Source organism: Protopterus annectens, chromosome 7.part0 (assembly GCF_019279795.1).
Source record: "Protopterus annectens isolate FY-2018-M chromosome 7.part0, PAN1.0, whole genome shotgun sequence".
NCBI lineage: Eukaryota > Metazoa > Chordata > Ceratodontiformes > Protopteridae > Protopterus > Protopterus annectens.
This window is the reverse complement of record NC_056739.1, coordinates 1481931420-1481944882: the sequence shown is the minus strand read 5'-3', so window position 1 is coordinate 1481944882 and position 13463 is coordinate 1481931420. Positions and strand designations below refer to the sequence as shown.

The 13463-nt window shown below is 43.1% G+C and overlaps 1 protein-coding gene across 2 annotated transcripts in view; it reads right to left on the bottom strand.

The window, feature by feature from the left end:
• Positions 1–13463, bottom strand: part of SETD5 (SET domain containing 5) — a 2687190-nt gene that overhangs the window by 2230364 nt on the left and 443363 nt on the right. For both annotated transcript variants that reach the window (XM_044078031.1, XM_044078032.1), the window contains exon 4: positions 11585–11796. In XM_044078031.1, coding sequence (XP_043933966.1) covers positions 11585–11796 — 212 coding nt within the window. The remainder of the gene's footprint in view (positions 1–11584; positions 11797–13463) is intronic.

Sequence of the window (13463 nt, the reverse complement as noted above, 5' to 3'; positions counted from 1 at the left end):
CTAGGTCTCCCTTTTCCCTTGCATTCCCATCTCAGTATGCAGCCACAGATGATTTAGGCTTTGCTTAGGGAACCATATCCAAGGGAATGAAGCTGGGGATCTATGAAACAAGCAGGAATAATTAAAACACATACATGTCAAAGAAATGATGGTGCTGATACAAGCTCTCAAGTCTATAAGCCATCTGATTACTAGTAGAGGGTCAGGAATCCACAGAACACCACAGTGATGTGGTACATAAACAGGGGGGAGCCAAGCTCCTACACCCTTTGCAAACTAGTTACAATAACCTGAGAACTAATTCTTAACAGTCTGACCATCCAGGCTACTTGCATTCAGTCACAGCAGAACACTACAGCAGACAAGCTGACCAGGATCAGGAGAGACCCCACAAATGGAAGCTGCTTCCAGGAGTCTTCCAGGAATTGATCCAGCTGTGGGGGAATACCACAAGTACATCTGTCTCCATTCACAAGATAGTTAAAGAAATTCTGCTCCAAGACTCCTTGCACAAAGGCCTGAAGACGGATGAATTTTCAATCCCATGGAAAAGGATGTTTCAAGCATGCCTTTCCACCCTTTCGTATGATAACCGAAGCTTTTATATGGATTCAGAAGGTCTCTCCAAACATAATGGTATCTCCTTTTTGACACAGGCAACAGTGGTTTTCCCCTTCTCAAAATGATCAGTCGTAATTACTGCATGTTTCCTCACAGGGTGGACGTACACGCTAGATGGGAATTTATTGCAATCTTCAAGTTCAACTCACTACCTGGATTATAAAATTACAACACTTTTACGCACCTGTTTTTAGAGGGAGTGTGACACACATTGAAGAAGGCGAAGAAACCTGCAACAAGAAAATAACTGTCTAAGTGAAAATGTTTTTCTAGTTGGTGCCAAACAAGAAACTGGATCATTTAAGGCCAAGTTATCTCTGGTTCTACACTGTATGTGAGCAATTATGCTCTAGACGTTTTCTTGCTCTATCAGGTTTCACCTATTCTCTGCTTGACTGCCAATAGACCTCCCCTATACCAAGCCTCAACCGAAACAGTTTTTGATGGGGAGTTGACATATCTACACAAGTAGAATACATACGACTTCCTCTTTGGGATCCTAATTTTGTACTGAAGAAACTTGCACTTTTTCCTTTTGAACGTACTCATGAGGCTAACTTGAAGTTCATATCTTGCAAAACGGTATTAGTTGTTGCTTTGACTTCTGCAAGAACAGTATCAAGAGTCAAGTTCTTATGCTGATTCAACCCTATCTTAACCTTCCACAAAGATAGGGTAACTGATAAATACTTCCTTTATGCTTAATGTGGTGTCAGAATTTACTTTGAGCCATGCTATTCATCTCCCAGTTTTATATCCAGAACCAAAAAATAGGGGAGAAAATTCTACACAGCCTGGATGTTCACAGGTAACTCAAAATACTACACCTACAAGACAAAAACCTTCAGGAACTCAAACTTTTCTAAGAAGGCAAAAAGACAGTGTTAAAACAAAATTTCTAAATGGTTTTGTCATGCAACTTTTTTTTTATTAATTTCTGACAGAGATGCACACAGTGATCTTTTTCTGGGGATAAATCTCAAACTGGGTATTAATCACTACAGAAGTAACATGAAAGACACTGGACAGAGTACTACCACTCTCTTGCAGCAACAGGAACTCGATTACATGGAATACTACCAATCCTCAACCAAGCATAATACTGGCATCCTCTGTGCTGGAGACAACAAACCCACCGTTGTGAAAATATGGTGGATGAGAGGTTCCCAGGGGTCCAGGGAAATAAATAGTGTGGGAAGAAATAGCCAGGGAATTATGGCTAGGCTTGTATAGGCCCTAGGGCTGATAGCCTAGTACCAACCTATGAACCTATGCAACTAATTCCCAACAATTGTAAATTATGCTCCAGCAATACTTACGACAATCAGAGTAATCGCCTAGCTACTAGTTATTTGGTAAAGAATCAGTAACGCAACATGCACATAATTTTCCTCTAAAAAAAGACAAATAAGATGCAATTTTAAAAACTGAGAACAAAGCAAACTGTTTCAAAAAGGAACCTCCAAAAAAATGTTTTATGCAAAATCTCAGCAGCTGAACTTTGTTCCAATGGACTGTCCTAGGAAAATTCCTGCCAGAAAAAAATGCATTACCAGTGTCGAGCTGAGTAAAACAGTTAAGTATAGCTCTGGGAAAAAAAACATTTCATTCCTACAGCACGTTAATATGAACTTCTATTTAACACCCATAGCTTGTTCATGGTGTCTTGACTTTTTTGGGAGGTCGGACTTCCCTAAACAGACTTACCAAATAACACGCAACATAAGAAGGGATATGATGCAAGTAAAAAAGCCACTCTAATACTGATCTAAGATGTCCCTCCAGTGGAGACATGATCATTGTTGGTAACCATCTGATATTCTGAGACTCCTTGCTGAGTCCTGAAACAACAAAGACTGAATGAGCCAAAATGCAGACTTACACATGCCAAATCTGACATCACCCTGTCTTGAGGTCTTCCCTTCACTCAGTGGGAATATACAAGTTATGACGGGTGTGAGGGCTTGCTCCCTTGAAAAAAAAAACAACTTTAAAACAAGAGAGATATTCACCATTGCTATATTCATTATTTTCGCACACATTCATTTCGGGACTCAAAATTATACTAGGAAGTCATCATGGACACTTGTTAAACATACCTGCATGAAAATTTTCAGTGAAATTTTCATGTTGCTAGGGACAGTGTGAAATCACTGTTCACATTTAGTACAATGCACTGGAGACATTCCTAGTTTACCAGTTAAGATACAAGATGTGCATTCATATTTCCAAAGCCTAGCAACAAACTACATGGCATCAGATGAAACCTTAGATGATGATGAAAAAACTGTCATTTAAGATGCACATCTTGAGCTATTCCATGTATACTGCCAATTTTACAAACAAGGTTTTTCAAAGGTCCATCACTAAACGAGCAATCAAAGGAATTTCTTGCCATGTGAAATCTCAAGTCTTGGAAGTACAAAATGTGTTCTTATATTACATGCCTGAGTTTCTAAGATATGAAAAGCAGTCAAACTTTAGCGATGATAATTTTCTACTTTTGTACAACATAAATCATGTATTGATAAAGAATGCACAAGCGACTGTTACAAAGAATATCTGCATGTATGCATATTTTGCACCTTTTTAACAGCATTTACTGTTAAAAATATTTACATTTACTTAGCTAATGTTTTTAACTTGATTTTCCAGGAAATGCTACAAAATGAACTGGCACCTCACCTAAGTGTTAATGTTTAATCATAGCCTCATCTCAGGCTACATGCCCACTGAGTGGCGCACAGCTACATTTACTCCACTCCACAAGGGGGGATCCACCTTGGATCTTGGGAACTACTGCCCCACTCTGACCAGCCTGATCTGCAAGGCCATGGAAAGTACAGTTGTGTACACTTACCATAAATGTAGATGTTAGAGTGTCTTCACTATTGCAGTCATCACTGTAGGGTTCTTCCTGCCGGCAGGCAGCCCTTGGTCGGCCAGAATCCCAAAGTCTGGGTCCGGCGCCGGCTGTTCAGTCATGTTCCCTGACGTCAGAGTGCCAGGAGTACAAAGCTGCCAGCCAACGCCATGTTCTCCAGTTTTTCTTGACCCAGATGTCAGGTGGCCAAAAGTGAAGGCTAATAGTAAAACAAAATTTAACATACAACAAACCCCATACTCTGTAGCAAATACACCTCAGAAGGGTGAAGTAGGAAACCACACTAATGAAAGTATAAGAGGGGACAGGAGGTGGGTAACCCAGACTGCAACAGTGAAGACACTCGAACATCTACATTTATGGTAAGTGTACACAACTGTACTATGTTCATCGTGTTTCACTGTTGCAGTCATCACTGTAGGGTTGAATCCCAAAGCTGAGATAAAGGGTGGTGGTTATAGAGTAGAAGGGGCGGCTAGAAGGCTCTGCAAGACTGCAGAAGCAAAGCCTGCCCTAGACTTAGGGTAAAGAGGGAGATTATAGTGCTTAGAGAAAGTATGCACTGAACTCCAAGTTGCACCATCCAAAATATCTTTGGTAGGTACTCCCCTGAGAAAGGCAGCTGAAGTAGCAGCAGCTCTTGTAGAGTGAGTCCTATTTTTCCTGGGATTTGCTTTCCATGATGAGAGTAACAAAATCTGATTCCATGAGCAATCCATTTAGAAATGGTCTGTTTTGAAATAGCTTTGCCTTGAGAATTTGCTGCATAAGAAACAGTTGCTCCGTTTTCCTGATATCCTTGGTTCTGTCCAGGTAAAAACGAAGTTGCCTGTGTACATCCAAGGAATGCAAGATCCTTTCCCCCTTACTTTGTGGATTAGTGAAAAAAGTTGGCAGGTGAATAGTTTGGTTTAAAGCCACTTTAGAAACCACTTTAGGCATGAAAGTAGGATTAGTCCTTAAAGACATCCTGTCTTGGTGAAAAATAATATATGGTTCCACAGCCATGAGAGCTTGTAACTCCGAGACTCTTCTGGCTGAAGTCAAAGCCAGTAGGATAGCTGTCTTCCATGATAAATACTTAATATCAGATGTGGCAGCAGGCTTAAAAGGAGGCAGTGTGAGTTTTTCCAGAACATAGCTGAGGTCCCAGGCAGGTATGGGCGGTGTCCTAGGGGGCCTTAAATTATTTGCTCCTCTGAGATACTGTTTCAGAAGTGGATGCGAAAAGATTGGAGGATCTGTATTGTAATGTGCAGAGATAGCGGAGGCATGTATATTTATGGAGGAGAGGGATAAACCCTTATGTAGCATGTCTGTCAGGTAATGTAAAATCAATGGGATATTAGGAATGAGAGGATCCGAATCCTGAGCATGCATCCAGGTGCAAAATCTCTTCCATTTACCTGCATAAGATTTTCTAGTGCTAGGCCGTCTGGCTTCTAAGATGACATCCATGACCTGCTTGGGAAGGGTAGGATTAATCATAGACCCTGAATTCGCCAAGCTGCCAAGATGAGAGTTTTGATATGAGAGTGCAGAACCTGGCCCTGGTGTTGGGACAAAAGATTTGGAATCCGAGGTAAAATCCAAGGTGGCTCCTGGGATAGATTCATCAGTGTTGAATACCAAAATTGACGAGGCCAATTTGGGGCCAGTAAAATCATCTTGGGTTTGTCTTGTTTGATCTTTAATAACACCCGTGGAAGAAGAGGTAGTGGAGGAAAGGCATACCCAGAGAGGTTTCTCCAACTGAATGAGAGAGCATCCACTTTCCATGCTAGTTTGTGAAATGTCCTTGTGCAAAAAAATCTGTAACTGGTGGTTGAGGGGGGATGCAAATAGATCGATGTCCGGGCAGCCTCAGGCTTCTGTAATCATCTTGAATATTTGGGTGTCTAGCATCCACTCGTGTGGGTCAGACAGGTTCCTGCTCAGGCTGTCTGCCAGAATATTTTGTTTCCCTGGCAGGAACTGAGCTTGTAGATTCACTTGGTAAGCTAGAGCTGTGTTCCATAGAGTCATGGCTAGTCTGCAAAGGGGGTAGGAGTGTGAACCCCCTTACTTGTTTATGTACCACATAACTGTGGTGTCTGTCCGTATCAGTAGTTGTCCTGGCTGTAGAAGATCCCTGAAAGCCAAGACGGCATTCTGTACAGCTAACATCTCTTTTAAATTGATATGTAGGTGCTTCTGATCCTCTGTCCAAAAACCTTGCAGGCCTTTCCCCTGCAAGTGGGCTCCCCATGCGTAATCCGAGGCGCCCGTGGTTAACACTTGGTAGGCTGGAGCCAGACTGAAGGCTTTCCATTTGTTGTGAAGACATGCCATGGTCCACCAATGGAATTCCTTTTGTAGGCAAGACAGTAATCTGTGTGTCTAGACTGTGGCAATGCTGGGACCATACACGTTTTAGGTACCATTGTATTTTTCTCATATGTAGTCTTGCATTTGGTATGAGAAGGATGCAGGAAGCCATGTAACCCAAAGCCTGCAGGAATTTCCTTGTAGTTAGCTGAAGCATTAATGCCAAGGTTTTGAAAGTTGAAGCCAGCTGTAGTTGTTTCTCAGATGTCAGGAATGCCATCTGGGTTGTTGCGTTTAGAAGAGCACCCAGAAAAGTTATCTGTTGTGAGGATGTCAAATTTGACTATGTTCACAGTGAATCCCAGGTACTTGAGTAGATTTTGAACAAATTCCAGGTGCTGGAGTAAGACATCCTTGCTGTCTACCTGAATAAGGCAGTCGTCCAGATAAGGGTAAATTTGAATTCCCTGGAGTCTGCAATAAGCTACTACTGGTGCCAGGTACTTGGTGAAGACCCTGGGCGCAGTAGACAAGCCAAAGGGCAGCGCAGAGAATTGGTAATGTTTCGAGCTGGCCTTGAACCAGAGGTATTTTCTGCACTCCTGTCTGATAGGGATGTGTAGGTAAGCCTCCTTTAAATCCAATGTCACCATCCATGCATTTTTGCTCAACATTGGCAGGAGCTGCTGCAGAGAAAGCATCTTGAACTTTGGTATCTCCAGGAAAGTATTTAAAACTGACAGATCCAGGATGGGTCTCTATGAATTTTGTTTTCTGGGAACTAGAAAGAGCCTTGAATAAAAGCCTTGCCCAGTCTCTGATTGTGGAACCAGTTCTATGGCCCTCACAGCTATGAGGGAACTCACCTGGTTTAATGCCTCTGCCCATTGGTGTTTTGGTAGGTCTGGCCATCCGTTTGGTATTGGCAAGGTATGAAAGTGGAATTTGTAACCTCTTGAAACTACATCCAGAACCCACTTGTCTTGGGTTATGCAAGTCCAATTTTGTTGAAAAAGAGTGTTTTCCTCCTAGAGGGGCTTCCAGGAGAGAAGTTCCTGGAGCCATGCAGGGGGAGTCATTGAGCCTGTTTTCTATAAGATTGAGGTCTGTCCTCTCCACCCCTGAGGGTGGAAGCACTTCACTGTCTAGGTTTGTAAGAGGTCTGTGCTTGGGCCCTCCCTCTGGAGCGCCTATATCTACCCCTCTGAGACCTGTCCAAGCTGGGAAAGGACCAATGTTTAGTTGGCCAATTTCTGCTAAATCTTGGGGGCTGAACTTGTAAGAAATCCTTAACCGTTTGCATGGATTTTGCCTTATCCTCCATTTTCTTAATCACCTCTTCAGCCTTAGACCCAAACAAAACATTATGCTGAAAAGGAGCATCCAGTAACTTTGCTTTCACTTGATCAGGTAAATTTTGCTCCTTTAATCAAGCATGCCTTCCAATGACTGTGCCAGTGGCAGCCGCCCTGCATGAAGCCTTCAAGGCATCAAAACCACAGTGTAAACCATGCTTCCCCACTTGTTCAGTAGCATGCATCAAATCGTGTAATTCCTTATTATCTGCACATGCAGAAATGGTACCTAGCTTTTGTTTCATAACAGACAGCAGGCATTGCTGATATTTTAGCATATGAAATTGACAATTTAAAGCCCTAATAGATAAAGTAGCAGAAGTGTACACTTTTTTGCCCCATCACTCCGTAGCTCTGGAATCCTTATCTGTCGGAATAGGGTTTTTAGCAGAGGCGGCCTTAACACCCTTAGGACCCTGAGAAATGGTTTCTGGATCAGCAGCAGGATTTTTGTAAAGGAACTGGTGGGAGTCAGGGACCCTGTAATATCTGTCAGGCTTAGCGGGGGCTAGAGGAAAGGAGTCAGGAGTTAAATTAGCCTCAGAAAAGGCATCATCCACAATATCCAAAATAGGAGGAATAGCCAGGGGTCTATTGTTGGGGAAGAAGGAAATCCCTAAGCCTTCTCTTAGATTCAGAGTACTCCTGTCCTTCCCAGTGAAAATGTTCCCTCATGTCATGTAAATTTTCCCCAAAAGAAAAATCCTCAGGGGGAGAAGCTGATGGAATGGATTCCTCAGCATTAGAATCCTCATAAGGAGGGAAAGTATATTCCTGTTCAGAGGAAGACACTGAAGAAATAGATGCCTGATCAGTGGATTCAAAATCCAATTCTTGCCTTGGCCTTTTGCCTGGAGGGGGATGTGAACCCCTAATCATGGTTAGTGAACCCCTAATCATGGTTAGTAAGTCCTCCGCCATTTTAAGCAGCTGTTTCTGAGATTTGGATCCTGGATCAGAAGAGGCCTGGGCTGGTGTCTTTGATTTAGAAGGAGTCTTCGCCTTTGTCTTTGGCTTTGCCTTTATCAGAAGCTGTGTAGGCCTGAAAAACCCCTCGGAAGCCGGTAAAGGCACAGCGGCTCCTGACCAATCCGAGGGAGCATTGTCCGAAGGTCCTGCAGCTGGAGTACTCAAAGGCCTAGCTGGCTCCTCGTGGGAGTCCGTTTCGGCAATAGGTTCTGAAATGGCCGATGACAGGTGCTGCGAAAGCACCTCACTGACGACGGACGAACCTGGAGCTGGCTCTGCTGGTAAACCGTCTTCTGATTTGAACCTCGGAGACCTGTCCTTATCCTTGCGTCGTATGTGAACTCCGGTAGTCGGAAGCGTGTCCAACATCATATAATTAAATCGCCTGCCAAAGTAGTGAAAAGCAAAATCGTACCTCCGCTTAATAGTACGTTGGTTAAATCTAGCACAAAACCGACAACTAGCTACGTCGTGGTCAGGGCCTAAACAAGGAATACAGTAAGAGTGGAAATCCTTATGAGGTATTTGCTTCCCACAAGAAATACAATTATTAGCTTTTTCTGACATCGGACTGGAGCAAGAAAAAAGTTTCCCCAACGGGGTACTTAGCTTTGAGAAGAAGTAGTCAGTCTTCGGACTGAAGCACGAAAAAATATCAGGAGTCAGCCGACCGGCACTTGCGAACTGCTTCCACCGCATGGCAAGAAAGACTGGAGAACATGGCGTCGGCTGGCAGCTTTGTACTCCTGGCATTCTGACGTCAGGGAGCATGACTTAACAGCTGAAGCCGGACCCAGACTTTGGGATTCTGGCCGACCGAGGGCTGCCTGCCGGCAGGAAGAACCCTACAGTGATGACTGCAACAGTGAAATACGATGAACATCGTATCATGGAACTTATAAACAGATATTGGCAACCTTCAAACACTGGACCCCACCCAGTTTGGGTTCGTGAAGAGCCGATATTGTCTCCTGAACCTGACTGACTTCTTTGAATCAGTCTCCAGAGCTGTGGATGAGGGTAAGGCGGTTCACACAACCTATATGGACCTCGTCAAGGCCTTCGACACCATTCCCCACTCTAGAATCATAGTTAAAAACTTACTAAGCTGGGCATTAATCCCTACGTCACTCGACGGGTTGCCAACTGGCTTTACTAACAGAACCCACACTGTAAAAGCAGCCAACTCCAAATCAAGCTCCAGACAAGTGGAGTACCTCAGGGTTCAGTCCTGGGGCCGCTCGTTTGGCATCTGCTTCTCTGAAGTACAGGCCAACACTAAGGGACTCTGGCTAACAAAGTTGACTGCAAACTGGGAGCCATTATTGAATCCCCAAATGATGTGGATATTCTACAACAGGGCCTTACAGAAATAGATGCTTGGTGCCAGAGCCATGGGCTCAAGCTCAGTGCCAAAAAATGTATAGTTATCCCCTTTGGGAAAAAATACGTACCCGTGAATAGGTAGCAGTACACTAAACACCTAAAGTGTGGGTCTATATTAAATCATCGAACGCTTAAAAAAAACGAACGGTGATTGATAGACCCTATGTAAGCGAAAGCCTACAATGTTGGAAGTGTCAGAACAGCAATTTTTTTCCAAGGGAAAAAAAATCACTGTTCCAACAAAATAATAAATAAAATCAATTTCAAACATTTCATTAAGTGGGGGGCTTCACCCCCCCCCCCCCCACACTTACATATACCAACTCCAAGACTGCACTAGAGTGCCGAAAAAGGCAAAGTACCGAAGCGGCCAAGCAAATTCTTTCCCATGGAAAGAATCTGCTTAACAGCCACTTTGATATTTTGCATTTTCAGCTTTTTAAGTTTGACCAAGACGCATTCGAAAGAATGCGTTTTCAGTCTTCTAATATAGACCCAAAAGTGTGACAACAGACTTAGGGACACAGGTGGACAGTGGTCTCATCTTCGATAATCACATTGCCACAACAGTCAGGAAATCTTTCTATATGGCACACCTCATCACTAAGGGCTTTTCATCCAGAAAAAAGGAGATCATTGTCCCACTGTACTCATCTCTCATTAGACCCATTATAGAATACAAGACCGCGTTTGGTATGCATCTCTCAAGACATCTGCAACAACTGGAAAGGACGCAGAAATACCTCACAAAGAATTACAGGCCTAAAGCAGATGCCCTATGCTGACAGTCTAAAAAAACACCAGTCATACGCTGTTGCATATCGTCTACTCAGGGGATCTCTGCTTAACATACAAGGCTATGTCAAACCTAGAGCTGTTCTACATGCTACACTTAAAGAAATCCCAATCCCTCAGAGCCCCACACTCCAGGGATCTAAACCTTGTCATCACAATGAAAACATGCTGGATGGATAGGTTCCTGACCCAGAGACTCCCCAGACTCTGGAATAGACTGCCCATACATGTCAAACAGAGTGCCTCTTTGGCCCTCTTCAAAAGGAACCTTGACTGGATGGGAGATAGGAAACTCACCCTGGGGATCACATCAGTCGCCCTGCTAGATAGGGGGCCCAGGGAAGTAAATATTGTGGGAAGAAATAGCCAGGGGAATTGTTATGGCTAGGCTTGTATAGGCCCTATATAGCTTAGTACCAACCTATGAATATAAAGGTGCATGTAAGACTGTTAAATGTGCGACATTCCACAGGTATTAATGAATTAATTGCATACCACCCAAAACATGACTCAATTCAGTAGGGGGATGCTTCTCTGCACTGAAAAGGAAAACTAAACACAGACACCTCTTTTCCATTATCTTTCATATACACTCCAAGACAGTGACCTACACCTGCAAAGGTAGGCCTTAATATATAATCTAACTTCAGAATTTCCCAGTGGGCTCAGTTGATTTAAACATGTCATCGCAAACCATCTTTTCCAAAGAGTGAACAGTCCTGTATTACTCTTTATGTACTACAATGGTTGAACCACAAACACCGTCTGTACTGAAGCCTACTCAATACAGGCAGATTTGGACACACATATGGAGTGAGGGAGCAGACCTGATGTGGGCAACAACTTGGGAATGTGCCACCACCCACAATTCGCCAGAATTTGAAGTCAAATGATGAACCTAGGATTTGGAAAATGCCTCCTTCCACTACTAAAAATCAACCACACCCACAAGGATGGTTTAAAACGTAGCAATATACTGGAGCACACTCTGGTATTCAAGATTTATGCCATAGGCATATATCAAGCAAGATATGCTCGTGAAACTAACAAAAGTCCACACATGGATCTAACATACTAAAATGGTTAGATCTAAAATGTACAGCAACATTTTCCATTCATACAAAGAAATGCACAGCTCAAAAGGCTCAGACTATTCTAAAGCTACATTTTCATACTCCTGCTAAACTGTTACTGGGAAAATTCAGAGCTGTAAATTTCACAGTCAATGAACAAATAGAAACAAAAGCCATGAATGTACAAGTCCTACCTGCAGCTGTCACACCTAACAAGGAAGCCATCTTGAGACAAGCTACAGTTGCACCAAGGAGAGTCACTTTCTTCATCACAGGAGCTGCCACTTTCCTCGGACTTCTTTTCATATCTGTCATGCAGTCCATTTAGTTCAACTCTAGGGATTATAGTGTGTGCTGGTGGTGAGGCAGGAGGCGTGGGAGGAGGTGGAGCTCCATAGTTATGATCCTAAAACAAAAACACAGTCACTGAAATTCTGCTACCAAGCTACAGAAAACCTGGCAATGGGGAAAAGGTCAGTTCAGAGGTGGAGTTCATGAGATCTAGATATCAACAGCAGCCTTAAAGGGAGTGTGCCATACAAGGCAAGATGTACGTCCAATGTATTGCATCCCTACATAGGGAAATGACTATTTAGAAATGCCCCATTTAAGCACTAGCAATACAAACTTAAAGAAAAAACAAATCACAAAAAATACTTTCACTGGCCATTCACATCCTTGGGCTCTTCCAAACCAAACATAAAAAATGGTCCAAAAATAACCACTTCAAGGATAACAGACACTCAATGAAGCCCCCAAATACTAAGCCTCTAAAGCAAGCAAACACTTCCCAGGAGACTCTTCATAGGGTACTCCCCTACAAGACATACCAATGGCCCACTAACCAGACTGAACAAGATAACAGTTAGTTGCTTATTTGGATCCAGGATCTGCCAAATCACACACACACTCAAGTAATTATAACACAAATTATTCCATCATAGTCCACATAGGTGTAAATGACCCAAGATGCACCTCCCTGAACTGTATGGAGACACACATTGTGGAGTTCTTAGATGGTCTCAGGCTGGTAGGAGCCTAGAATTCAGCAGTACATTATCATCACAGAGTGATGGCACAGCACAAGCAAATTACTGACTAACTGGCTGTCATTCTAAGGAAATCCAATATTTGTCAGCTTGGAAGGACATGTTTTACAGACCCATGCTGCTTTGTCAAGGATGGTTTACACCTGTATCCTGATCTAGGCTTTTGAATACTAGCTAAAACTTTATCCACCCCATAGTGCCTTTTTTAGGCATTGCTAAACTTGACAAACTTAAAATCAATTCAACTGAAGCTGAAGGTGTTACTGCTCAATGCTAGGAGCCTAAATAAAACACTACACTCTCCCCTCCAAGACCTCCTCAAAGACCTCCTCACACTAAAAAATACAGACATCTGTGCAGTTACAGAGACATGGTTTAAACTGGCAAACAGTACCCCGGAAGTGCAAGGTTTCAATGCCTTCCAGACATTTAGAGCAGTAGCTGCACAGACAAGAGCTTAAGATGGAGGTGTCTTGATATAAATCAATAACAAGCATGCAGCTAGCTTGGTCAAACAGGATGATGTGCTGGAGTTCCTCCATGTGCAGATCATCATAAGCAAAATCCCATACTACACCCTAGCCAGCTAGTCACCCTCCATGTCCCAGGAAGCTCACAATGCATACCTGGACCTACTGGAGTCACTTCCCATCCAACACAACACCCTACTACTTGCCCAGAGACATGCAGCAACTAGAAAGGTCCACAAACTTTAATTACTCCTCTATAGACCAAGAATCCCACGCTGCCTTAAATCCATAGGCACAGATTCCTGGACTTCATAAATACAAAACACCCTTGACCAAATAGTGAAAACCCCCAATAGAGGTTCCAACATACTGGACTCTCAAATATGGAAGAATGTAGCAACAACCCCTTCCCACCCCATGTCTCATCCTCCCTGATAAGGTCAAAATCAAATAATTCTGTAACCCCCGTAAGAGCCGTTATAGTTGGGAACTATTCCAAGGCAAACTACCATTCATTAAGTGATGGTTTGTTAAAATTCAGTGCCCCTCCAAAC